At 41.8% G+C, this 27,269-nt stretch overlaps 1 protein-coding gene across 3 annotated transcripts in view; it reads right to left on the bottom strand.

Moving 5' to 3' along the window:
* CMTR1 (cap methyltransferase 1) overlaps window positions 1–27,269 on the bottom strand; it is a 110,597-nt gene that overhangs the window by 32,728 nt on the left and 50,600 nt on the right. For 2 of the 3 annotated variants that reach the window (XM_037519620.2, XM_054698755.1), the window contains exons 8-10: window positions 12,500–12,637; window positions 4,797–4,948; window positions 2,902–3,060 (exon numbers count right to left, since the gene is read on the bottom strand). In XM_037519620.2, the coding sequence (XP_037375517.1) occupies window positions 2,902–3,060; window positions 4,797–4,948; window positions 12,500–12,637 (449 nt within the window). Of the gene's footprint in view, window positions 1–2,901; window positions 3,061–4,796; window positions 4,949–12,499; window positions 12,638–14,894; window positions 15,037–27,269 lie in introns of those variants that run through there. The other variant, XM_037519621.2, reaches the window with a different exon arrangement.

The following is a 27,269-nucleotide window of genomic DNA, read 5'->3' as shown; positions in this document are numbered from 1 at the left end:
GCAGACTGATAAAGAAATGACCCTTGATCCAAAGGGCCTGTAACAAGAGCACACATACAGACATAGGATACAGATATATGATAAGGTAATTACATCAGACTTTTTTTTTTTTTAAAGATTTATTTATTTATCCATACAAGAACCAGGGTGAAGGCCAGAAGAGTGGAGGGGGTGAGAGGATTCACTAGAGACAGAGTGGGGAGCAGAACAGGTGAATCTACTGAAATAAATGTATTTTATTAATGCTGAGGGGAGCAGCATTGAGACAGGAGAGGTCTGCTGCACCATATGGATTAGTGCCCTGGCCAGGGATCGAACTCATGTTGCAGTGGCTGGTGATAGCTTGATAGCACTGTGTCTTTAACCGCTGTGCCACCAGGGAGGCCCTCCTCTTAATTCTTCAATCATTTTCCTCAGCAAACTAAAACAGTGATTTTCATCTAAGCTATTTATTATGATCTCTAGCCCTTTTAAAAAGCATTGATGCCTGACCTGCCATCAGTGACTAGGAAGGACTGTGTTGGTCTCAGATGGGGACTGGCGATAAGTATGTTTTTAGTCCCTGGATGTTTCTACTGTGCAGCCAGGGCTGGGTTCACTGGGCTAGAGAGAGAGAGATGATAAAACTTAAAGGTGGCTGATCTGCATGGCTGCTTTCCACACTGCAAGCATGGAGATCCACCATTGCAAATTGAAGTAATGTGATTAAAGGTAATATTACATGCTCTGAAAGGCATACAATGGTATCACAATGCAAGGTCTTGAGGGCAAGCCAAATACCATCAACACAGAAAAAGTTTAAAAGAAAAATTACTGAAGTCTTTTATCAAGGAATCTGGCAGTGAATCATGCTTTCTCCTCTGGTCTAATCCATCACCTTTAAGCATAAATGGTTATAAAGGAGTATACACTTTGGATACTCCTTGAGAGAGAAAAAGAAGGCTCAATCTCCCACAGAAATCCAAACATTAAGGCTCCCTACAAAGTGGACTTTGCAAAAGGGTAAAGCCACCAAATTCATCTACCCTAAGGAGTGGCTACCAACTCTTAACCAAAAGATAGGGCCTTTTTGGTATGAGAAAAAGTGAATTATGGTAAAAAATAAAAATTGAGGATAGTTTTACCCCCAAAATGACTAATCTGTCTCATTTAAAAAACAGATTTTACAGCCTCCCCAGTGGCGCAGTGGTTGAGTGCTGGGTTGCGAAGCTGCCCGCGGCCTCTGCAGCGCCGGTTCGATCCCCAGCTGCTCCCCAGCCACTGGAGGAGGGTCCCGCATGGAGTGCAGACCTCTCCTGCCGCCCGCTGCTCCCCTTAGCAGTGTACTTCGGTCAATGTGCCTGCTCTGCTCCCTGCTCTGGTGAATTCTCTCACCCTACCGCGCTTCTGACTGTACCCAGTGCTTATATAAATAAATAAACAAATCTTTAAAAAAAAAAAAAAAAGAATTAAAAAAAATAAAAAATAAAAAACAGATTTTATAGGCAAATTTCTGATTTCTAGTTTAGCAAAAGTAGTTCTAATTGGGCCTCCCTGGTGGCGCAAGGGGTTAAGTCGCAGCACTATGAAGCTATCTGCAGCCACTGCAGCATGAATTCAATCCCTGGCCAGGGCACTAACCCACATGACGCAGCAGACCTCTCCTGTCTCAATGCTGCTCCCCTCAGCAGTGTATTTCAGTCAATCTGCCTGTTCTGTTCCCCAATCTGTCTTTGGTGAATCCTCTCTCTCCACCCACCCCCCACCTCGTACCTCTGGCCTGTACCCAGTTCTTATATGCATAAACAAATAATTTTTTTTTTTAAAAAGTAGTTCTAATTCTGTCCCACTGTGCAGATCAGGAGATCAGGATTCCTGTTTTCACAACAATGAGGGCATGGAAAAGCACCAAGCATTTCTGAGGTGAAAATCTACACCAAGCATCCCCAGAACCCATTAGCTTCTGCCATGTCAGCATCTTACTCTGAAGGCTCCCTACAAAGTGGACTTTGCAAAAGGGGTAAATCCTGCATTTCCTGGACTATAGTAGCCATTAGCCTTTTATCATGTGCAGGTTAACAGTTCTTTCCTGAACTGGAATGTCAGGAGGATAAATAAAATATCAATTTTCCAGAGTTCAGAGCGACATCTAAAGTTCAACTATAGCAACTATATAGAAGAAGGCCAGACATTTGTGTTCTATTTTTTCTAGTTTCAACCCTGTAATGGTAATATTTCACCATTATTTTTAAGTGCTTTTAATAAACCCACTTCAAATTATTTGTGGAATAAGGTAGGACATAAATATAAATAAATAAATAAATAAATAATCTCAACATATGCCATGAAATGGGATGGGTCTCTCAGGGGTAAAACAAACTGGTACCTAAGCAGGTAAGTGCTAAATCCACAAAAGAAAACCTCTATGGCATAAACACATATTTAGAGGCATATCATAAACCTGTGGAAGTGCAAAGACCTTAAAAGGTACCTAATCCAATCACCCACACCAAGGGAGAGTGAGTCCTCAGTTGGCCCATATGACTCCTTTCAGCAGATGGAATTCACTACTACCTCATGAGGTATCTTAGTTACTAGTAGAAACTAGTAGAAAGCTGTATCTATTAAAGTTCTTCCTAAAACCAAACTCTGCCTTCCAGCATCTTCTACCCACTGGTCTTAGACATATATGAAGCAACAAGAAACAAATCCACATCCTATCATCCTATCATCTCTCCCCCAGTCTTCTGTTTTCCATTCTGGACATCATCCCCAGTACATTCCATGTAAGGCACTAGTCTTAATCCCTACTAACTACCTTGATCATACAGCCTCTAGAAGGGCATTTGTTTATATTGCTACTTAAAGTCATGCATCCAAAACACAGCGGCTTTCCCATCTCCTCCTTCCCACACAAGTTACCTCAGGTTCATCTCGCCAGTCCACATTCAGTTCTTGGTCAAAACCTTGCAGTGTCAGACCCAGGCCTCTGCGACCTTTCTGACTAGAGGCCTCAACGATGTCCTTCCGACCCTGGCTGTATTTACCCAACCCTTCACCTTCCCTGAAGCCCATCTTGGCCTGAAAAAGAGAAATAAAGAAGTGTTACATAAATAAATGCATCTATTTAGTACTATCATGTACCAGGTGTGCTAAACCCTCAGAAATATAGATAAGGCTGAAAGCTTTCCTTCTATCTTAATGAAGAAAAGCAACATAAATAACTATAATTTAACTGTGGGCCCAGTGGCAATCTGTTCTGAAGATGAAAGACTATGACAGGGCCTCCCCGGTGGCGCAGCGGTTGAGCGCTGGGTTGCGAAGCTGCCCGCAGCCTCTGCGGCGCCGGTTCAATCCCCGGCTGCTCCCCGGCCACCGGAGGAGGGTCCCACATGGCGCGCAGACCTCTCCTGCCGCCCGCTGCTCCCCTCAGCAGTGTACTTCGGTCCTTCTGCCTGCCTGCTCTGCTCCCCACTCTGGCTCTGGTGAATTCTCTCACCCTCCCGCGCTTCTGACTGTACCCAGTGCATGTATAAACAAAAAACAAAAAACAAACAAATAAATAAATAAATAAACAAAAATGCCTCTAAAAAAAAAAAAAAAAAAAAAAAGAAAGACTATGACAACCAGAAGTTGGATAAATGAGAAGGGACCTCAAAACTCTAATTAAAACCACCAATAATAGCTAATGGATCTGAGTGGACATCTGTATAACTATGCTTCCAGATAATTTGTCTGATTAAGTGAGAAGTAGATCTGGGAACAGAATTGAGAGAAAGAATTTAATTTAAAATGGAACCACTTCAGATGGCAACTTGTACCTTGCCCACAGTTAGTCAAATAGTCTTACCAAATAAGAACAATAAGTGCTTGCAGGAGCCCACTTAATCAAGATATTAACTGAAAAATCACTTCATGTAAAACTGAAGTATGGGAAGTACTATAAGATCCTAGACAGAAACAGTTTTTAAGATGCCACAACTATCTATAAGTTCACATTGGGTTGCTTACCCCCAAAATCAAAGACTTGAATCCCAAAATACCACAGACCCTTGTCTAGTAAAAGAGCTCCAATCCTAAATCCTTCCCCCCAGGTCTAAGACGTTGAATGAGTGACAAACTTCATCTTCTACTTTCCTAAACTTTGTGCCCCCCAAACCAGAATTCTGACTGTGATTTCAAAAGTGGTAGATTGTTCTTCACTGAGCCCAACAGAAAATGGAGAAGATTCCTGAAGCTAGACAGAAGGCAAACTTGGGTTTCCTTAATCTTTGCACATACACTAAGTTTGATGAGGAAAATGAACAGATCTTTCTATTCACCTCCCTTCTTGTGGTGTATGAACAGAATATGGAGGTTAAGAAGGAGAACTGGGTCTTCTTGTGGAAGTAATACAAAAGGCTGTACTATTCCCATTTATTTTAGGCACCTGGGAATGAGCAGAACTTTAGTCAATTCTTTTGAGATCACTTACTAGAGCAGAAATTCACAGCATGAAGTGTTTACTCACTGACACACATCCATGTTTAGGGAAATATGTTCACATGTGCTCATAATAAGAATGTATTACTAAGGTGAATAAAGGGTGATTCAGCTCTAGACAGAACAGAGAGAGACCTGAACAACCACTTCAACTGGATGATTCAAACGTGACAGATACTTCTATTGAGAAAGTGGCCATACTCTACTAAAGTTCAGTAGCTGGAAAGCAGAGGAAAAACTCATGTCCTTGATTTTCTTCTTTTCATAACAAAGCAGTTTCCCTTCTCTTGTTCTGCTGGTGGAACTTTAGACACCCAACCCAAGTGCTGGCATACCATAAGCTTCTGGGAGACACTATTATACATGGAATAGCGAGAAGATGTTCCCTCCACAAGGGAGTCTGCTTTGAAGGCATCATCGAAAGAGTTAGAGCTGCGTTGCTTCCCTTCGGTCTCACTGTCAGACCCACTCAGGCTTGTGGTAGATGCTGGAGGAGGAGAAAGGAAAAGTTTAGGAGAATTAATGGCACAAAATAGCTTCTAGAAGTCCAAGTTTCATTTTTCAACTAACTTTAGCACGTCATAGCATAAAGTCCATGAAATGACCCAGTGTCAAAAATATTTCCTACTTCTTACTAAATCGTGGGTAAATCACTGAAAGTTCCTAATGGTACCAAACACACAACGGGAGCTCAAAATATCAGTTTTCCTTTCCCATCCATTCAATTGCTTCTCCTATAAAATTGGAATGGTAATACCTACCTCACTGGGCTGTCTGACGATTAAATGAAATAATATATTTGAAAGTACACCATCAAATATAAAATGCACTTATGAAGAAATCATTGTTATTGCTGCTATTGCTGCTTAGTGACTATCAATTTCCAAACACTGATGCCTGGATCCATTTTCAATAATTCTACATCACAGTGACAGCTTCTGATTGTTTAATTTCCCAGTTTCCTCTGTTTTTCAGTCTTCTGATCTTGTAAGCAGAGGGCAAGTCTATAATCTGCTTCTCACAGGAAGAGAAGTAGGTAAGGAGAAAGGAAGGGGGGGGAGAAGGAAAGAAAAACAGGGAAGACAAGGAAAGAGAGGAAGGACAGGGAAGAGGGAAGGCACTCAGGCAGCAGCACCAACTGAGGTGGAGAGTAAATGAACTAATCTGACGCTCCAGGAGGGAGTTGATGGCCAGACTGAGCTATTTCTTATAACTACAAAAAAGACTTTCTGGAAGGAAAGATACACAAGATCAATAAAAGTGATTATCCACACATGCAGGTGTTGAAACTTAGAGACAGCATACCGAAATGACTTCCTGGAACAAATGAAAGGTGATTTAGATTTCTGTATTACTAGAATTGATACTGGTGATCTCTTTATATTTTTTGATTTATCAATCATGTAAATATGTTATCTATTAAATTTAAAATAAACAAGAGGGCCTCCCCTAGTGGCGCAGCGGTTGAGCGCTGGGCTGCAAGGCTGCCCGCAGCCTCTGCAGCGCCGGTTCATTCCCCGGCCGCCAGCGAGGGTCCCACAAAAAATAAATAAAATAAAATAAACAAGAAAAAAATAACTGACTTAGTAATGTGGTCCAATCCTTTTAAGGAAAAAAGAAGTGGCAGCTCTGGTCCCACCATGTCTATGCAGGTATCTCCTTTAACAAACTTTTCCCTTTCAAAAGCAGCAGCAGCAGCTCTCTGACCACCTGTGTGTATGAAGATCCCTCTTTGTCCCAATAAATCAGTCCCTTTAAAATGCAAAAAAGGAAAAAAGAAGTCCCTGAGAAGAGGTGTTGAGTCAAAGCTTGGCTACTTGTGGGAGGTGCTGAAGAAAGGCACAGAGGGCAATCAAGCAAAATAATTCTTTCTATGCCCAAGATGGTCCCTATTCAGGTATTCGTAACTTGACAATTACATCTAACTCTAAAGGATTACATGTCATAATACGATTACATGTCATAATTCTTAAATCTGTACTGTTCCTAGAAGGATCCAAACTAAGTGTCGACATTGCAGAAAAGCAGTCTTCCCCAGCACCCCAAGCCTAATTTGCCCCTCCACTGTGCACCAGCACTCACACCACAGGCATAGCACTCATCACGGTGCCTGAGAGCCAGGTATCATCACACACAACTCCACCAGGCAGGCTCTCCTGAAGAACTGTGTCAAGTCAACTGTCTATCTCCAACACCTGGACTGGGCTTTCCAGAAATTAATTGAACAGAAATTATTTTAGAGCTTAATGAACTGCTATTCAGTTTCATCTCTGCTAAGCACCTACAGAGTGCACAGCTTCTTAAGATACTTCCTCTGACAACACCTCATACAAGAAGTGCAAGATGGGGCCTCCCCGGTTGAGTGCTGGGCTGTGAAGCTGCCCGCAGTCTCTGCAGTGCCAGTTTGATCCCCGGCCGCCAGCGAGGGCCCCACATGGCGTGCAGACCTCTCCTGCTGCACCCGCTGCTCCCCTCAGCAGTATACTTCATCAGTCTGCCTGTTCTGCTCCCCACTCTGTCTCTGGTGAATTCTCTCACCCTCCCAAACTTCTGACTGTACCCAGCGCTTGTATAAATAAATAAATAAATCTTAAAAAAAAAAAAAAAAAAAAAAAAAGAAGTGCAAGCTGTTCAGCCCTCAAAAGTATAAGGATACACACATCTTTATACATTTATCCAAACCCAGAGGGTACAGCACTAATAGTGAGCCATAACTTAGGCTAAGGACTCTGGGTGATAATGATGGGTCAATATTCATCAGTTGTAATAAACCCCACTCTGGTGAAGGATATCGATAAAGGGGAGATCATGTATATGTGGGAACACAGTGTACATGAGATACTTTTGTACTTTCAATTTTGCTGTGAACATTAAACTGCTTTAAAAAAAAACGGGTGCTTTAAATAAATACTTTTAAAAGGTTCAACAACAAAAAATTTAAGCATGAGGACAGAAATCCTATATCCTAACAAGAGAACTGGGTCCTCCTTGGATTATTATTCAGCACATCCTAGCCAAGTAGGCTGAACTAAGACATTTTTCGGAGTTCAAAACACTGATATGATTTAATAGATCTGACAACAATTTTGATTCAGACCTGTTCTACGCAAGGTCAATGCTATAAACCATCAGATAAGATCCTATCTTCAGAAAGCTTAAAAATCAAATAGCTAAGATAATTGTGTATTGTTTAAGTTAAAGGTAGATGAACACGTGTGAAAAAAATTAAACTTAAAACCAAAATTCTTACTCCCAAGCAGTTAGCAAGGAGGAATTTGGGCTGAGAATGTTCCCCATATGAGAGGCACCAAATCTGCCCCTTTTCCTTAAGATGGCTAGCCAATTCCCATTCCTAAGGAGCTAACTTGCCTACACAGATCAATGTAGTACACGCCACAGAGTGCCACTCAGAAGGAAAGACCCAGAACACGAAAAATGAGTAACCATGGAAACTGAGAGGTGAGGTGATATTTATTTTGCTTTGCACTTTTCTGTATTTTCTGTGTGAGACACAAGAATGTATTAGTATGAAATTAGGGTAAAAAAATATAGCCATAAAGAAAGAAAGTACCATTCCAAGCCTCGGGGAGCATTTGGTTCCTTTCCAGAGCAATCTTCTGAGAACAGCTAATCTGAATGGCTTGAGACAAAGCCCGAGTCTCTCATCTATTACCTCCCACAAATTGGACAGATATGTGCTCTACAAGAGACCAACATGCTAAGGGACTGTGCTTCCATAGATGCAGATTCTGTCTACTGCTTCCATGCCTTCAACTTGTATTGCTTAATACAGAAAGAGGCGTTACCAGGAATACCAGCAGCTCCCTGAGCACCACTCTAAAAGTTTCCTTCTGGGTAGCCCAAAGATCCAGTGTCCTGACTAACCAGAAGCTACAATGTTAAATCAGTTGTTATTCCTTTCACCAGCTATGTGGGAGATTCATAATTTTCCTATGAAAAGGTTAGGAAAACCTTATATTTTTCTCAAAGGAGAATGTGCCCCAGGCCCAGCTCTAGGGAGTTGCCAGGTTGTTGGGCTGACCCAATGGGCACTAGAAAGGTATGCATTATCATTCCTGGGCATGCAGGGTTCCTGCCAACCTCAGATCTCAGAGAGATTGTTTGTTTTCTTCATCGTCCTAACATTTTTGGACCAAAATGACAGGGACAATCAAATTTGGGTTGGAAGGTTCATTAGTAAAATCAGTGGTAAGTCTGTTGCAAAATTCCATTCCTCTCTTCCCTAAGTGTCACTGAGAGCACAGTTAAGCAGTCCATTCTCTGAGAGTGAGGATGGTGGGAGTTAAAATATTATTCTACTAGGCACTTCTTTTTGAGATGAAAAAGTATGCCTTATTTCCTTCCTCTGTTTCACTGGTATTTAAAGCCAATTCTTAGCCTTACGAGACTTAAGACAAAGTCTCCCACATTAGTCCTGATGTCCACAGACTGCCACAGCCACTACTCAGTCCAATTGTTGGGCCTTTACAGCTACTCTTTTAAGATAAAAGGGAGACAACTGCCATGGTTGTGGCAGGAACTAAAAAGAAGGTTTAGCCTCCCAAGACTGATAAGAATTTAGCAAACATTGAGCAGACAATCTTGTAATGAGGATATAAATTAACAGGAATAATAAGGTCAGTCTATTAAAATCATTAGTTTCATTAAGAAAGTGCCAAAGCTGGGTGGCATTCACATTTACCTCCTTAGGAGCTCCCTTTCTAGAGCCTACCAGAGAGCCCAAAACATTATTTAGAGTTTTTATTTAAGATTTCTTCTCTACCTGATGTAAATCATTACTCTTAAGTCACTTTAAAGCAGAAAGTTTCACTTTATAGGTGAGTCACAGGTTTTGCAACTACTGGCCAAAAACTGTCACGTGGCAATAGAGCAGCAGGGCAAACATGATGGGATGAGAAGAGACTGTGACAACCTAAGGAAGGCGGGGGAAGCCCCAAGCAAATGGCCAAGGTGAGCAGCACACAGACACAGAGAATAAATTATGGGTTTTAATAAACATCACACCCTGCCTAACAATTGCTGTAGAATATACTCATTCCTGTTTAAAGACTCAATTTCTCCTTCATGCCAGACAAATGGTAACTCGTTAGAGCAATTTAAACAGATACCGATAAAGGAAGTTTTTGATTAAGGTCATGAATCTGAGCTGACAGTTAAGCAATGGTGTTTCAGGGAAAATAGCCTATTTAGGGAAGAATTAAACCTGGTAGAGGGGAAGGTGTTTTCAGTGTGGTACTGGGAAAGAGGTTGGCAACTTCCAAGCAGAACGCTGTGAGAGGGCAGGAGTCCATGCTGGGTGCAGAACGAAGGAGAAAAGGAAGTTTTCTTGGGGCCTACATCAGTTTCCCGGCTTAATGTGAAACTGCCAAAAAGAAAAAACGGCCTTCACTGCCTTTCCTAATAGTAAATTTCCAAGAGTTTATTTAGTTTTGAAAATGCAGTCAAACTCCTCTTAACATAGAAGAACTCATGATGCCATAGGGGCCATGACAACACCCTCTGTCTTCTTTACTCTAGTCAGGCTCTGACCTGGCAACGCAGCTGCCTCGTCAGTAATGTTAAATAAACTGGTTAAACTAAATCTATTAATGAGTCATCATATTGATCTAGCAGAGAAGCACAAACAAGACAGAAATAGTTAACTTTTTTGTTGTTTTTCTAATTGTACTCAATGAAAGTATTTTTCAATCATCTGTTCAAACAGTATATCCAGGTAGAAGTGGTTGGAGCAAAATGAAACACACCTGGTTTAATGCAGTGACTTAAACAGAAAAGCTACATACAGATCTCAGGAGATATGTGTTTTTCTGGTGAGACAGTAAATTACCAGGGCACACTGTTCATGGGACATTTAGGAGGGGCCAACACAGAATACAGATGGTATAAAAGTCAAATTAATGAAATGATCTTCCACAGACTGCAGAAAGGAAAAACAAAATGAAAATAGTAAAGCAGTTTAAGTTTCTGGAAAACTATCAAATCTCTTAAAGAATTAGAAAAGAACAACAACAACAAAAAAAAAAAAAACCACCAAAACCAGAAGAAAGGAAATAATACAAATACAAGCAGAAATAAAATTTAAAAAAAAAAAGGCAATCTAAGAGATCAATGAAATGTCTATCAATTCTGTTCACTAAATATTTACTTAGCAGGGGTGGGGGCAGGGTACAGGGAAAGGGGCACAGAGAACAATCTTATTGTTGAAGACATCAAATTCAAGTCCTCAGTTTTTCCAGCAATATGGAGCTGTCCTTTCCTAAAAAAAGCTGACCCTGGAAAATTTAGCGATTTTTTTTTTTTGCCTCTGCCTCCTGCCTCATTTTCTGCAAATGAAAAGGTCCAAATGGCCTCTTGCCAGATATACACAAGGTACTGGCCACCTCTAGATTTCCATTCTATACACACAACAGCAATAGTCAATTCTGACAGAGTCATAATGGTGCTACTTCCATAAAAGGTGAAAGCTATTTGGTACAACTGAAAGGAATCTGTGGACAGGGAAAGGAGATAATCTCAACTCAGTCACCTTTTTAAAAGCTTCAAATTTAAATCAGACTGGTTTCTTGAAAAATTCTTAACCATATACGCTTATCCTCCTATACCTGGGAGCTGTCCTCTCCTTACTTCAGAGTTATTACTTGAGAGCAAATGACCCCCAAGATGCTTAGCTGTCTAGACTTCTACCACCTGAGTATCATTTATTCCCCCCAGACATGCTTTCCTACTACCCCTTACAAGTTATCTCTCCCAAAACCCCTGTCCTACCCAAAGAAACTCTCTACCTCATCTCACCACTCAAATCCCAGGTGGAATGCAAAACTCCCTTTCTTCTATAATCCCTAGAACGAATGAACCTAATATGTTTATGTCTTCCTGCTTAGTAATCTCAAATGCATACAGCCTTCTCATCTACCCTGAAATACATCATGACAATTTTAAAGGCATGTATATTTCCACATACTGCCTGTATACTGGATTAAATAGTATTCCCCAAAGATCATGTCCACCCACTGCCTGTAATGTGACATTTGGAAACAGAGTTTTGCAGATGCAATCAAATTAAAATGAGGTCATACTAGATTACAGTGGGTCCTAATCCAGTGACTGACATCCTTATAAGAAGGAAGAAATCACAGAGACACACACACAGAAGGAAGACAGAGGCAGATACTGGAGTTACAATGCCACAAATCAAAGAATATCAAGGATTGCCAGCAATCACCAGAAGCTAGAAGAGGCAAGGATTCTTTCCAAGAGCCATAGAAGGGAGCATGGCCATGCTGAGACCTTGATTTCAGACTTCTAGCCTCCAGAATGGAGAAAGAATAAATTTCTGATGTTTCAGTTTATAGTAATTTGTTACAGCAGTCCTAAGAAACTAACACAACAAGTCAAGGTAAACTGCAAATGGAGTTACTTCTAACTGCTTGATATTTGTGGCAAGTCCTAGCTCCTAGACACTTTAGTTCCTAGACACTTTAGTTTCTCACAAAAAGCATCTGTGGAATGTCTATAACCCTAAAATGCAGGCAAAGTGCTTATTTCAACTAAATAAGTGAAATCCTCTGAGCTTAATGTGAACAGTGAACACAGGGAAGCTCCAATTCATTTGGGTGTTTCTGATCACAACTGCTGAGGGAACTGAGAAACAGAATGCTAAAACCTAAAGGGAATTAGGCCAGATCACTGCAGCAAAACGGATCATTAACAGCTATTAAGAGCACAGGGCACTCAGTGCTCACCACTAGATTCAACTGGTTTAAGATAGCAAAAGAGTGCCATCTACTGAAGGGCCAGTAGCAAACTAAGGCATTTCTGTAAAAACTCCAATGTTTTCATTTAAAACAAGTTTCCCAGTCCTACTGGAATGGCAGAAGAGAAGAGTCCACAGAAAACACTTCTCCTAGAATTTGCCTAATTATCCTCAAGGGGCAGGGGACTGTATTCTGCCCAATTCAGGCACCAGATTCAAAAAACCAGATGGCCAGTGACCTCAGGCCAAACTGGGCAAGCATACCTTTTGCTGCATGATTGACAGAGGTGGGAGGTTCATCATCAGACGTAGAACTGAGGTTCAGGCCAAGCTCTGCAACCCTTTTCTTCTGTTTCTTGATGGGGGCAGTACACTCTGGATCGTTTCTCCTCTTCATTGTTACTGCAACCAAAAACCCAGACAGTCAGCTGCCCTTCTCAGAATCGGAATCAGAGCAGGGATTCCAAAGTGTAAACCTTCAATGGAATGGGATTTGGCAACTCAGAACAGCTTCCAGTGCCAGCATTTGAATGACCTCTTGCTCAGAAAGGATGCTGGCCAAGCTCTGGTTTTCAATAATAACTGCTAGCTTTACTGGAAAATATGGTGCTCACAACTGCCATGCTCACAATGGCCTTTGGGTCATCAGTGTCAGGTACCAAAAAGTCATGGCTAAACGCCACAAGCCACAGGGGTAAAGGCTGTGGGTACTTGTTATTCTATACTTTCAATACAACACTGGTCATTTGTGACAAACATGGACACTGGAAATTAATTAAGAAACTGAATGAATATCAACCAATATTTCCAAGATGAAGAGACTATCCCAAAGCAATTGTTCCATCACCATTACTTTTGTTACCAGGATGAAGAGGCTATATAATATAAATCAAATTATGGTTTTTGGTTTACTTCAGGGTGCTTGAAAACATGAAAGACTTGGGCAAGTTTTTTAGCAGAAAAGAATGGAAACAGTGGTTGACTGGTTTCTTTAACCAAAGGGTGAGAGAGTTAGTGGGATCAAAGGTGGCCCTATCATGGGATGCAGGAACAAAAACACTTGATTTTAAGAACAGAAACCCATCTCCACAAAAAATAGAGGAAACAGGCAGGGACCATGTCTCCATCATCCATGCCCATGGGTAGGCTCATGAGAGTTAAGAAGGAGAAAAAATAAGTGAGATGGAATGAAGTGATTATAAGACCTTGAAGTCTTAAGGACAGGCCAAGTTAAAGAGTAAGCAAGAAAAGTAGTGAATACAGGGCCTCCCTGGTGGCGCAAGAGGTTAAGACGCAATCTATGAAGCTATCCACAGCCACTGCAGCACAAGTTCGATCCCCAGCCAAGGAGATACCCACATGGCGCAGCAGACCTCTCCTGACTCGCCCGCTGTACCCCTCAGCAATGTTTTCAGTCAATCTGCCTGTTCTGTTCCCCACTCTGTCTCTGGTGAATCCTCTCACCCCCCACAACTCTGGCCTGTGCCCCAGTCCTTGTATGCATAAATAAATAAATCTTTAAAAAAAAAAAAAGCAGTGAATACAGTGTAGTTTATACACAACTGACTGGCTGTCAGAGGACTCAGAAAAGAGAACCAAACACTAGACCAAACAGGTGGGCCACCTGCTGGGCTCTGACCTTTGGGAAAGGGGAGGTGCAGGGGCTCAGGACAGGCTTACGCTATGGGTCACTGCAGCCACAGTCAAGAGAACAATGAAATTCAGAGGTACCACTGATCCCCTCAATCTCACAAAACCCTGAATCACACATTTCACTTCTCTCCAGCTCAAGGATGAGCCAGTCAACCCATCTCATCCTTTCTAAGGCTGCAGCCTCTTGGGGTTAGGCACAGGCAGGAGCTATCTTGGTTAAGTAGGAACAACAAGAGATACAGAATAGAAACCAAGACCAGGCTAAGCCACATGTCACTTTAAACCAGTCTTATATCTCCCCACGTCCTCCCCACTCTGATTCTTAGAGACTTTGGAAGAGAATGGAAGCTCATTGCAGACTAGTTTGGGGTGGCTGCAAGAAAAGGAGAGGAAGTAGTTGTCTGAAAGGCAGGAGACGCTGATACTCCTCCCCAAATCTTATTACCTTAGATGTGGGTCTTCCAAATTATCTAATCCAACCCTCTCCTTTTTCACTGGAGGGGAAAAAAAGGGCCAAGATATGCAGGCCACACAGTTAAGCAGTGCCCAGCTCAAGTGACCCTCGGAGCCCAGCTGAATCTGCTCTCACAGGGAACTTCTAAGTGGAAGGCAGAATGCCTGGCTCTACTTGCTACTTCCTCACGGAAGGGGTTCAAATCCCTTCTCCAGTCTTCTTTTCCTGAGCCTCGGTTTCGCACTGCCACCCCTAGTCACAGAGGGAAGAGATGAGCTCCCATCTCCTAGGGCCAGTCTCCCCATTTGAAGACAACGTGAGGGTGCGAGTGTGTGCGCAGAGACGTTTGTCAGCCGCAGCTCGGGCTCCGAGGAGCTGGAGGAGTTGAAGGAGCCCGGGGAGGAGGGGGAGGGTAAGGCAGGAAAGAGCGAAGGGGCGAGGAGGCGGCGAGGGTCACGACCGCGGGTAGGGAGCCGAGTAGCGGCGGAGGGAAGGATGCTGAGCCCGCTCTCCCGCCCGCTCAGTCCCCCGGGGCCGCGCGTCGGCACTCACGCTAAGGGGAGGGCGAGCTGCCAGGGAGCGCAGAGGGGGGTTCAGGCCGCCGCTGCCGCCGCCGCCACCGGGCCTGACCCTACCACTGCCAGAGCCGCCGCCTCCTCCCTCAGTTTCGTTTCCCCACAGGCCAGCCCAAGTCCGCCGGCCGCGCTGTCGCGCTCGGGTCCAGCCCTGCGGGCCGCGCGGCTTGATGACGTCACGGGCAGCCCGCTCCCTCCACCCCGCCCGGGTCCTGGCCCCGGGGAAGACCGCTTGGTTGCGGCCCGCCCCGCCCCCTTCACCCCGGCGGGCCTGACGCCTGCGCGCAAGCGCCTCCTGGCAAAGGAGGCGAAAGCAAAAGTAACCCAAGTATCTTCTCCCACGGCTCTGGGTGCCCAGGGGGAACACAAAAATTTAGAGAGTTAGGTGCCATCATATCACCTCATAGCCCTTAATCTCATCGTTTTGCCGAGCCTCGGTTTCTTCATTTTACAGACTAAGAACAAGGTTAGAGAGGTAGACGGTAAACTGAGGGCAGAAACCCAGATCCAGCATATGTCAGTAGTACATACTCAATAGGTGTTGGATGAAGCTTGGGAGGAAAGAAGCCATGTCGCCTATAACATTTTGTAATAGTGATGAGAAAATATATTATTGAGCAAATGAATATAATAAAGTTCCCAGCAGAACTTCCAACCCAGGAGCAATGAACATGCCAGTGCAGGCATAATCAACAAGTTTGCTTACTTACAGCTCCTTCCCTTTCAAGATTCATGGCCAGGCCCTCAGCACTCTTATATACAATGTCGGGCAGCTGGACAAGCTGGTCTCTCTCTCTCTGCAAGGCCATCCCTGAATGCCTGCATCTTTCCCCCGTACCTTGCCCCCTTGTCTGGGGACTTTGCCACAAATGGTTGTGCCTGCTGAAAAACGATGTTATCAATGTAACAAATATGGACACAGATGTGTATAAAAGGAACCCTTGGTTTTTAAACAGGTGCTCAGACTTAACGGGATTACCCAGGTCTGGGACCTCATGCCTGAGTAATAAAGCTTCTCCTGACCTCACAATTCCTAAAGTACCGGTTGTTATTCCTCTACCAGGTAAAAGGCTAGAATTTATTTCTACAACAACAGGCACACAGATGGCTTCCACCCCAAACTACTCTTCCAATTTTCACTTTTGGCCGATATGTCCAAGAGTTGAACATCCTCATTCAGTCACCTCACACCCCTAAATTCAAAGTTGACCTTATCTTCTCACATAAACCTGCTCTTTTTCCAGTGGATGGCACCACCAATCAATTAGAAATCTGAAGAGGCTCTCTCTCCCTCATTCCCCGGAGCCTCTAATATACACTTAATTGAGTCTACCTCCTAATTTTCTCTCATTCTCCTCCATCCCATTTCCACTACCCACGCACGCACTCTCTCTACAAGGATTTGTCCAGTAATTTCCAAATCATTGCATCTGTCCACAGTTGTCATCATTTTGATGCATTCGCCACAAAACCAAATTGCTTTAAAAAAAAAAAAACTTAGATCTGATCATGTTACAACCCATCAGTGATTAAAATCCATCAATGACTTCCTACTTCTCTGAGGATGAAGCTAATGTCCTTTAAATGGCTAAAAGCCTCTCCAATCTGACCCCTTCTGCTGTGGTGCCCTTACCCCTTCCTATTCAGGTTTTCTCTCCATTCCTGAAATAAGCCATGTCTCTTAGGGGTTCGTCCCTCTGCTTACGTCCCTTTTCTCCCCCTCTTTGCTTGGCTAATGTCCACTTATTACTGAGCTTCAATTTAGTGGCCTAACCTCTGGAAATCTATCCTGTTTTGTATGTGTTGCTCTTCAGGTTGCTCCATAGCTTTCTCTCCTTCCCTTAAGCACTATGTCCTTCCCTGCAACAGTGTTGTGAAATTGACCTGTTGCTGACTCATCTGCCTCTCCCACTTAGTTGTAAACTGTGAGCAGCAAAGGTTGTATCTGTCTTTCTGTATTAAATCTTTAATTTAAATGGCTGGGTAGTAGGTGCTCAATAAACATTTATTGAATCTGTGGAAATATGGAAGATGAATAAAAGTTAAGCAGGGTGCCAAAGGTCACACAGCCAGGAAACAGCAAATGAGCATTTAAACCCAAGTCTCTTTGGTTCTAAAGTTGAGTGTCTTTCCACTTCACCAGGGGTTCTTAATATGTGCTGTGCTTTGGACACCTTTGATAATCTTGTAAAGATTGTGGATCCACTCTCAAAGTAATAATTTAAAGGGCATATTACTTATATATATCTATAAATAACCTATAAAAAAAGAAAAACAGAAGGTTTCAATTCTTGTCAAAGTAGAAAAAACACACTCCACTCCGTTTCTCCTGCTGAGTGCAATTTAACTCCTGGGTAGAATCCATGAAACACCTGAGTATTCTGAAAACTGAATGGTAGCAAGTTCATTGGGGAAGGAAACCAGAAGTAAAAGGACCACCAAATCAGGGGTGAGTTTCCCAATTTCCCCCCTCTAGTAGCTGCTGACCAGCACCAAAAGGCAACCTGAGATCTAGAACTTAAAATATTAAAATAACTCCAAGAAAAGTCGTCCATTTCTCTTTTTAAGCAAAAAAAGAGGTCTGTAGGGATTAGAGAGAGTGGAGGAAATCCAAAGCATTTTGCTTTGTTTTGTTTCTTTGATTCACTTTCACCCAGTCTTCTGTCAACCCAAGGTGACAGAGACAGCAAAGCCCACAGCCCATTAGAACCACAGAGCACAGAATGTAGGTAGGAAATTGTGGCTTAGATCTAACCAGGTCAGTTGCCTATTAAAACAAACCAAAAAATGCAAAACAATGTAAAATAAATCTTTTAAACCTTTTCCATAGTATTTAAATACAATCCAGGGCCTCCCTGGTGGCATAGGAGGTTAAGACAGCACTATGAAGCTATCTGCATCCACTGCAGCATGAATTTAGAGTTCGATCCCCAGCCAGGGAGCTAATCCACATGGTGCAGCAGACCTCTCCTGTCTCCCCCGCTGCTCCCCTCAGCAGTGTATTTCAGTCAGTCTGCCTGTTCTGTTCCCCATTCTGTCTCTGGTGAATCCTCTCACCCCCCACACCTCTGGCCTGTACCCTAGTTCTTGTATGCATAAATAAATAAATTTTTAAAATAAATAAATACGACTCAAAGTCACAATATGTAATCTTCAAAATGTCCGAGATAAGGAGTCTAGCAAGATGGCAGAGGAATGAAGATAAATGGCTCACCTCCTCCACATATTTATAGCCAAATTCTATGGGTTCCAGGAGGACAACCAGATTACCATTGTACACATAAAGAGGGATGGCATGGCAAAGAAGGAAGAAAAAAACCTAAAATTTAATTGTGTTTAAAATGTTACCGTGGCTGCATAACCCAAGAAAAAGGTCAGCTCCAACACTGAGCCTCACTGTTGTTTATAGAAGGATTTATGCAGACTTTGGGGCCTTTAAAACCCAGGAACTGCACTGGAGAGGGGGCATAACTAATCAGTATGCAAGAACCCCGGACATGTTGCCTGCCATCATGCTGCAGCACAGAATCCACGGGAGACAGATATTCAAAGATCTTATCAGTAAATGTGAAGCCATGCATCTGACAAAGGCATTGAATGAAAGGGGTGGAATACTACAAAAATAAAAAATGGATGGAGGGTTCTACCTCCAGAGAACTATAGTGGTAGGAAAGTAGAGACCCATGATAGAATGATGGACTAGTAGATCTCTGCTTGCAAATGGAGCTACTACCCTGCTGCCACCCAGAGCGAGACTGAAATATCTACATCTCAATATAGGAGAGCTTGAGGACAGGGGAGAGTCTTGGTGACTGTCAGTATAAGACCTGTGTAAAGGTAGTGCTTGTTAGCTCGTATTTCTGGCTTCCAGACATGACTCACTAGAGCCTGACCTGGTAGGGAAGGCTAGATTAGCTTCATCTGTGCCTTCATACAGAAGAGGTTCTTCTTTACAGCTGGCAGTGGTATTATGCAAAACACATGCCTCATAAGAGATTACTATGAACAATACTCCAATAAATTGGATAATCTTGGAGAAATGGCCAAAGTTCTAGATCAATATAGTGTACTAAAGCTAAACAGGAAGAAACAGAATAAACTGATCACAAGCATGGAATTAAAACAGCAATTAAAGGGGGCCTCCCCGGTGGCGCAGCGGTTGAGCGCTGGGTTGCGAATCTGCCCGCAGCCTCTGCAGCGCTGGTTTGATCCCCGGCTGCTCCCCGGCCACCAGAGGAGGGTCCCACATGGCGCGACAGATCTCTCCTGCCGCCCGCTGCTCCCCTCAGCAGTGTACCTCGGTCCCTCTGCCTGCTTTGCTCCCTGCTCTGGCTCTGGTGAATTCTCTCACCCTCCCGCGCTTCTGACTGTACCCAGTGCTTGTATAAATAAATAAATTAATTAAAAAAAACCCAGCAATTAAAAAATCTTCCACCAAACAAAAGCCCAGGGCCAAACAGCCATATAAATGAATTTTATTGAACCTTCAAAGAAATACTAATGCCCATCTTGCTCAAATTATTTTTAAAAATACAAGAAGAGGGAACTCTCCCCAATATATTTTGTGATGCCAATATTACCTCAATACCGAAAACAGATAAAGATGGCGCAAGAAACTTATAGACCAATATCTCTCAAGAAGATTGATGTAAAAATCTTCAACAAAACACAAGCAAATCAAATTCTATAATATATCACAAGGATTATATATCATAATCAAGTGGTATTTATCCCAGGGATGTAAGAATGATTCAATATGTGAAAATCAATCAATGTAGTATATCATATCAACAAAAAATAAATATCATACGATTACATCAATAGATGCAGAGAAATCATATGATAAGATCCAGCACCAAATTATGATTAAGACTCTAAACAAGATGGGAATAGAAGAAACCTTCCTCAATATTATAATAAAAGTCTTATATTATAAACCAACAGCAAATATAATTCTTAGTGGTGAAAAAACTGAAAGCTTTTCCCTTAAGAGCAGGAATAAGACAAGGATGCCCACTGTCACCACTTCTGTTTAACTTAGTATTAGAGGTTTGGGCCAGAGTTAACAGACAAAAACAGAAAACAAAGAGAAAGCAAGTCAGAAAAGAAATGAAACTATCACTGTTCACAGATGACATGATAGTATATATAGAAAACCCTAAAGATTCTACCAAAAAGCTATTCAAAACAATAGATTAATACAGCAAATTAGTAGGCTGCAAAATCAACATACAAAAATCTGCGGCATTTTTATATACAAACAATAAATGAGAAGGCAAGGAAATAAACAGAATAATTCCATTTACAGTTGTTCCCAAAAGAGTCAAATACCTGAAAATTAAAGAAGTGAAGAACCTATACAATGAGAACTACAAACCATTATTAAATGACTTAAAGAGTGACATAGGGAGATGAAAGGACATTCCATGTTCATGGATGAGGAGAATCAACATAATCAAAAGGACTACCTTCCATAAAGTGAAATAGAATTTAACACAATACCCATCAAAGTACCAACAATATTTTTCAACAAAATTGAACAAAAAATATTGAAATTTATACGGACCCATATAAGGCCTTGAATAGCAAAAGCAATCCTGAGGAAAAAAGAAGAGAAATGGGGGCATCGTGTTACTTGACTTCAAACTTTACTACAAAGCAACAGTATTTAAAACATGGTATCAGCACAAAAATAGACACATGAATCAATGAAACAGAATTAAAAAACCCAGAAATAAATCCACATACATATCAGCACCTAGTCTACAATAAAGCAGCCATGAGCATATACCAGGTGTCTCTTTAAGAAATGGTGCTGGAAATTCCACTCCTAGGTATTTACCCAAAGGACATAGAAACATTAATTCCAAAGAGCACCTGCACCCCTATGTTTATAGCAGCACTATTTACAATAGCTAAGCTTTGGAAACAACCCAAATGCCCAAAAATAGATGACTGGATCAAGAAGATGTGGTACATATACACAATGAAATATTACTCAGCATTCAAAAAAGATAAACACATGCAGTTTGCAGCAACATGGATGGAGCTGGAAGGGATCATGCTCAGCGAAATAAGCCAGAAAGAAAAAGAAAGATACCGGATGCTCTCACTCATTACAGGAATCTAGAAAACCTAAATAAGGGACCAGGAAAAAGAATAACTATAAGAAAGAAAAAAATCAAAATCAACAAACAACTGTGAATCAGAGACACACTTGGGGGGGGTGAGAAAAGAAGGGGTTGGGGTTAAAATCAGGGGGTTGCAATTGTATGGGGATTATAAAAATAAAAAATAAATTAAAAAATAAATAATAAATAAATCATATTAAATAAATAAAAAAAAGAAATGGTGCTGGAACTATTTACAATAGGTAAGCTATGGAAACAACCCAAATACCCAAAAATAGATGACTGGATCAAGAAGATGTGGTATATATACACAATGCAATATTACTCAGCAATCAAAAATGATAAACTCATGTCATTCGCATCACCATGGATGGAGCTGGAAGGGATTATGCTCAGCAATACAAACCAGAAAGAAAAAGAAAAATATCGGGTGGTTTCACTTATAGGAGGAATGTAGAGGAACCAAATAAGGGATCAGGAAAACAAATAACTATAATAAAGTAAAATCAAAATCAACAGGCAACCATAGACCAGAGACATTCTGCAGGGGAGAAGGAGGAAGAATGATCAAGACGGGGTGGGAAGAGCACAAGGGATTATAATGATGGTACACGGGTGAATTGGTGATGGGAAATTCACAGGGAAATCATACATTGTACAAAAATGAAGGATGATGTGTGTTATATATATATATTTATATATATATATATATAAATATATATAAAGAAATGGTGCTGGAAAAACTGAAAGGTCACACATAAAAGAACGATCTTGGACACTCCCTAACGCCACACACAAAAATAAATTTCAAATAAATTAAAGATCTAGGCATTAGACCAGCAGCAATAAAACATATAGAAAACATTGACAATATGTTCCATGACAACAATGATAAAGATGTTTTTGGAAACTCAACCCCTAAGGCAAAGGAAATAAAAGCAAAATTAAACAATTGAGATTACCTCAATTAAAAATATTTTACGTAGGGGCCTCCTGGTGACGTAGGGGTTGAAATCTCAGCACTATGAAGCTATCACCAGTGACTGTGTGGCATGAGTCCAGGAAGCTGACCCACATGGCACAGCAGACCTCTCCTGTCTCGCCTGCTGCTCCCCTCAGCAGTGTATTTTAGTACCTCTGCCTGTTCTGCTCCCCACTCTGTCTCTGGTGAATCCTCTCACCCCCTGCACCTCTGGCCTACAACCCAGTTCTTATATGCATAAATAAATAAAGTAAATATTTTTTAAAATATTTTACATAGTAAAATAATAAAAGAAGATTTAAAAGACATCCTACTGAATGGGAGAAAATATTCACATAATGTACAACCACAAGGGTTAATATTCCTTTTAATATATAAAAAACCTATACAACTCAACAATAGGAAAACAACCCAATTAATAAATGGGCATCAGAGATTAACAGGCAGTTCACCAAAGGGGATATCCAGAAGACCAATAAATACATTTTTTAAAAGTTCATCATCACTACCAATAAGAGAGATGCAGGTAGAAACCACATTGACATACCATCTCATACCCATGAGAATGGAACATATTAAAAGACTCCAAACAACAAGTACTGGAGAGGATCCAGAGGAAGAGGAACTGTAATCCATTGTTGGTGGGAATGTAAACTGTGCAGCCATTATGGAAAGCAATTTGGATTCATCTTTAAAAACTAAAAGTAGAAGTACCACACAACCCAGTGGTACTAAACATAGAAGTACTACACAACTCATGGGCATCTAGCCAAAGACACGAAACCATCAGTGCAAGTCACTGTATGCTTTGCAATGTCCGTTGCAGCACCATACAATAGCTAGGATGTGAAAGCAGCCTAAATGCCCACTGATAGACAATTGGATTGAGAAGATGTGGTATATCCATACTGTGTAATACTATTCAGCCATAAGGAAAGATGAAATGAGGATATTTACAGGAAAATTAAGAGAATTTGAGGGAACTGTTAGTTGTATAGCAAGGCAGAATGGAAAAAATAAAACAAATACTGGGCGTTTACATAACAGACAATCTGACAAAGTAAAAAATCTACAAAAACTAGTGGATTTATTTATTGTTTTTAAAGATATATTTATACAAGCACTGGGTACAGTCAGAAGCGTGGGAGGGTGAGAGAATTCACAAGAGCCAGAGTGGGGAACAGAACAGACAGACCAACAAAACACACTGCTGAGGGGAGCAGTGGGCGTGGCAGGAGAGGTCTGAGCGCCATGTGGGACCCTCGCTGGTGGCTGGGGATCAAACCATAGCTGCAGAGGCTGCCGGCAGCTTCGCAGCCCAGCGCTCAACTGCTGCGCCACCAGGGGAGGCCCAAAAACTAGTGGACTTTGATAAAGGCTTTGAGGGTTCTAAGATTAAGGGGGAAAGAGAAGGGAGAATGGGACAAGAATATATATAAGGGACAGTAGTGGGGAAAATAAATTTTAAAAAAAGCAGCTACTATCCAAATAGCCCATTTTGAAAAGCAGCAAAACCAAATAGCCCATTTTGAAAAGGGCAAAGGTGTATACTGACATTTCTCCAAAGATGTAAAACTGGCTTCTAGATATGAAAATATACTCAACATTACATCACTAGCGAAATACAAATCTAAACTGTAACGAGACACCTCATACCCACAAATATGTCCACCATAAAAGAAAAAAACATAGGTAATAACAAGATGTGATGAAGAAATTAGAACTTTATGCACTATTGTTGGGATAATAACACGGTGCAGACACTATAGAAATCAGTATGGAGTTTCCTCAAAAAATGAAAAATAGAATTACTGTATGATCCAGCCATCCCACTTCAGGTATACATTCAAAAGAATTGAAAGTAGGATCTCAAAGAGAGATTTGCTTATCCACATTCATTGCAGGTTATTCCCGGTAGCTAAAAGATAGAAGCAAATGTCTATCAATGGATGATGGATGAACAATATGCGATACAACACACATTCAGTCTTCATAAAGAAGGAACTCCTATCATCTGCTATAACATGGATGAAACTTGCAATATCCTAAGTAAAATAAACCGGTCATAATCAACCAGTCTAATTTCACTTCGATGAGGTATTTAAAGGAATCTAACTCATAAAAACAGGAAGTAGAATTATATTTGGCAAGGGCTGGGGAGAGGGAAAAATGAGGAAGTGTTGTTCAGTGGGTATAGACTTAGATTTTGCAAAATGAAAAAGTTCTAAGTATCTGTTGCACAGTTAACACTACTGAACTGTCCATTTTAAAATGGTTGAGAGGATAAATTTTATGCTATGTGGTGCATTTTTTTAACTACAACCGAAACAAAATTGATTTTATAAGCATGATCCAAGAAGGAGTGAATACTCTTATAATGAATAGAAAGATAGTCTCTGCAGCGAAAGAAAAGATATTTTCATAAAGAGCCAAATTTTAGAATTAAAAAATATAGTAACATGGGCCTCCCTGGTGGCTCAGGGGTTGAACACACAGCGCCAGCCACTGCAGCACCAGTTTGACCGGGGGGTGGTGGGGATGGTAGACACACTTGGCACAGCAGACCTCTCCTGTCTCACCCACTGCTCCCCTCAGCAGTATATTTCAGTCAATCGCATGTTCTGCTCCACACTCTCTCTGGTGAGTCCTCTCACCGCCTGCCCCCCACACCTCTGACCTGTACCCCAGTTCTTGTAAGCATAAATAATAAATCTTTAAAATATATATAGTAAGAGTAACAAAATTTTTACTAGATGAGCTCAATAGGAGAATGGTGATGACAGAAGGACAGGCTGCCTATCTCTGAGATAGTCACTTTCACCATCTATGCGGCTGTGTAGAGCCACTGTCTACTCTTACAAATTGAGTGAATCCCTGTTGACTACAGCAGAGAAGTTGGTAATCTCAATTTTTACCCTAAATAAGCAGAGGAGGAAAGTGATGGAGCAGTTTCAGGGCACAACACCAAAGATTACCACTATTATTACCTGAAATTCAGCAGTTTTTCAAGTACAAATGTTTCTCATATTGTTGTAAGACTTTGGTTGGCTTCTGGAGCACAGAAATGGTTGTTTATGTCAATTCTCTGTGTCAACTATTGCTTTTATCAGTAATTTCTTTTGGGGGAAAGGATATTTTGATCTCTTCAGTTAGCCATACCTGGAAATTTTGCTTCAATTTTATTTTAAATTCTTAGTATTTTTCAAAGAAAAATATACAAATATATGTTGTGTATTCACCTGTGCAAACATAATGTGCATTCATGCCTTTACTTCAAAACACAAACTATATACAAAAGTGAGATTAAAGGGTAAAACAAAAGAAAAAAACCTCTGCTACTCACAGAACTTGTAACTGTATACATGACCTGTGCTCTATGTTAGCAATTGTGGACTTCTAGTGAGTCCGAACCTGGGACACAACGGGGAGGGAAATCAGACATGGGGGACTGTCATGTCCAGCATGCAGTAAATCTTTATTGTCTTAGTGCTCATTATATACTATTATAATTGCAGCAGGTATAACATCAAAGCATACCATATAATGATAACATGTATGAATGATTAGTCTATTTTCTTACTATTATCTATTTACTTCAGACAGTAGGGTACCAGGTGGTTAGTTCTCACACACATAATCTTATTGCCCCCTAGCCAGAGCCTGGGAAGTTCGCTCATTATTTTTGTTATTCTCAAGCTGTGGAGATGTACGCAGGTCACTTCCAGGCTCTCAACACCAAGTCCTGTCACCCAGAGGTTTTCCTCCGAGATGCATGTGTTTTCACATGCCTTAAAGACTTGGGTCAAGGCCCTTCTGCTCACTGCGCAGGGTCTCTCCATTTTGTTATTTTCAGACTGTGGAGATGTAGAAGCCTGACTCCACGCAGGTCACTTTCCAGGCTCTCAACACTAAGTCCTGTCACTCAGAGGTTTTCCTCCGAGACACATGTGTTTTCACATGCCTTAGAGACTCGGGTCAAGGCCCTTCTGCTCACTACGCGGGGTGGCCACCTCCAACAAGCAATAATAACTTTTTTTAAAGATTTATTTATTTGTATCGCTTCTTGGCCTTTTGGCTAAGATCAAGTGAAGATTTATATATTTATGCATACAAGAAATAGGGTACAGGCCAGAGATGTTGGGGGTGAGAGGATTCACCAGGGACAGAGTGGGGAACAGAACAGGCAGACTGACTGAAATACATTGCTGAGGGGAGTAGTGGGCGAGACTACTTAGACAAAAGGCCATGTGGGTTGCTCCCTGACCGGCCAGGGATCGAACTCATGCTGCAGAGGCTGTGGACTGCTTCATAGTGCAGTGCTTAACCCCTTGAGCCACCAGGGAGGCCCAAAAATAACTTATTTAAATAATATCCCGTAATAGATACTGCAACCATTAGACACATCTGAAACACTTCTAGACTGCACACTTGTTCTCATTACAAAGTTGAGGATTCTCATTTAAACCATCTGGTTTGTGGGGCCTCCCTGGTGGCCTAGGGGTTAAGTTTCAGCGCCATCATCACTGCAGCCTGAGTTCAATCCCAGCCAGGGAGCTAACACACATGGGGCAGCAGACCTTTCCTGTCTCACCCACTGCTCCCCTCAGCAGTGTATTTCAGTCAGTCTCCCTGTTCTGCTCCCCACTCTGTCTCTGGTGAATCCTCTTGCCCCCTGCACCTCTGGCCTGTACCCTAGTTCTTCTACAAAAAAGGGAGGGAAGGAGGGAGGGAGGGAGGGAGGGAGGGAGGGAGGGAGGGAGGGAGGGAGGAAGGAAGGAAGGAAGGAAGAAGGAAGGAAGGAAGGAAGGAAGGAAGGAAGGAAGGAAGGAAGGAAGGAAGGAAGGAAGGAAGGAAGGAAGGAAGGAAGGAAGGAAGGAAGGAAGGAAGGAAGGAAGGAAGGAAGGAAGGAAGGAAGGAAGGAAGGAAGGAAGACAAGTACAAAAACACTCCCTTCTCAGGGACAACCGTCATTAGGCACATGTCTTGAAAGGAGCACCTGAACATATACCTGACAATACATACAAACATATAATAAACAAGAAATTATGAAAAAATAAATAGGGCCTCCCTGGTGACGCAGGGGTTGAGCACAGAACTGTGAAGCTATCCGTAGCCTCTGCATCACGAGTTCAATCTCTGGCTGGCCAAGGAGATACCCACAGGGCACAGTAGACCTCTCCTAACTTGCCCTCCGCATCCCTCAGCAGTGTATTTCAGTAAATGGCCTGTTCTGTTTCCC

Source organism: Talpa occidentalis, unplaced genomic scaffold, assembly GCF_014898055.3.
Source record: "Talpa occidentalis isolate TD23 unplaced genomic scaffold, MPIMG_talOcc4v2.1 talOcc4.2, whole genome shotgun sequence".
NCBI classification, from domain to species: domain Eukaryota; kingdom Metazoa; phylum Chordata; class Mammalia; order Eulipotyphla; family Talpidae; genus Talpa; species Talpa occidentalis.
Note: the sequence above shows the minus strand (reverse complement) of the source record. Positions and strands in the feature narration are given on the sequence as shown.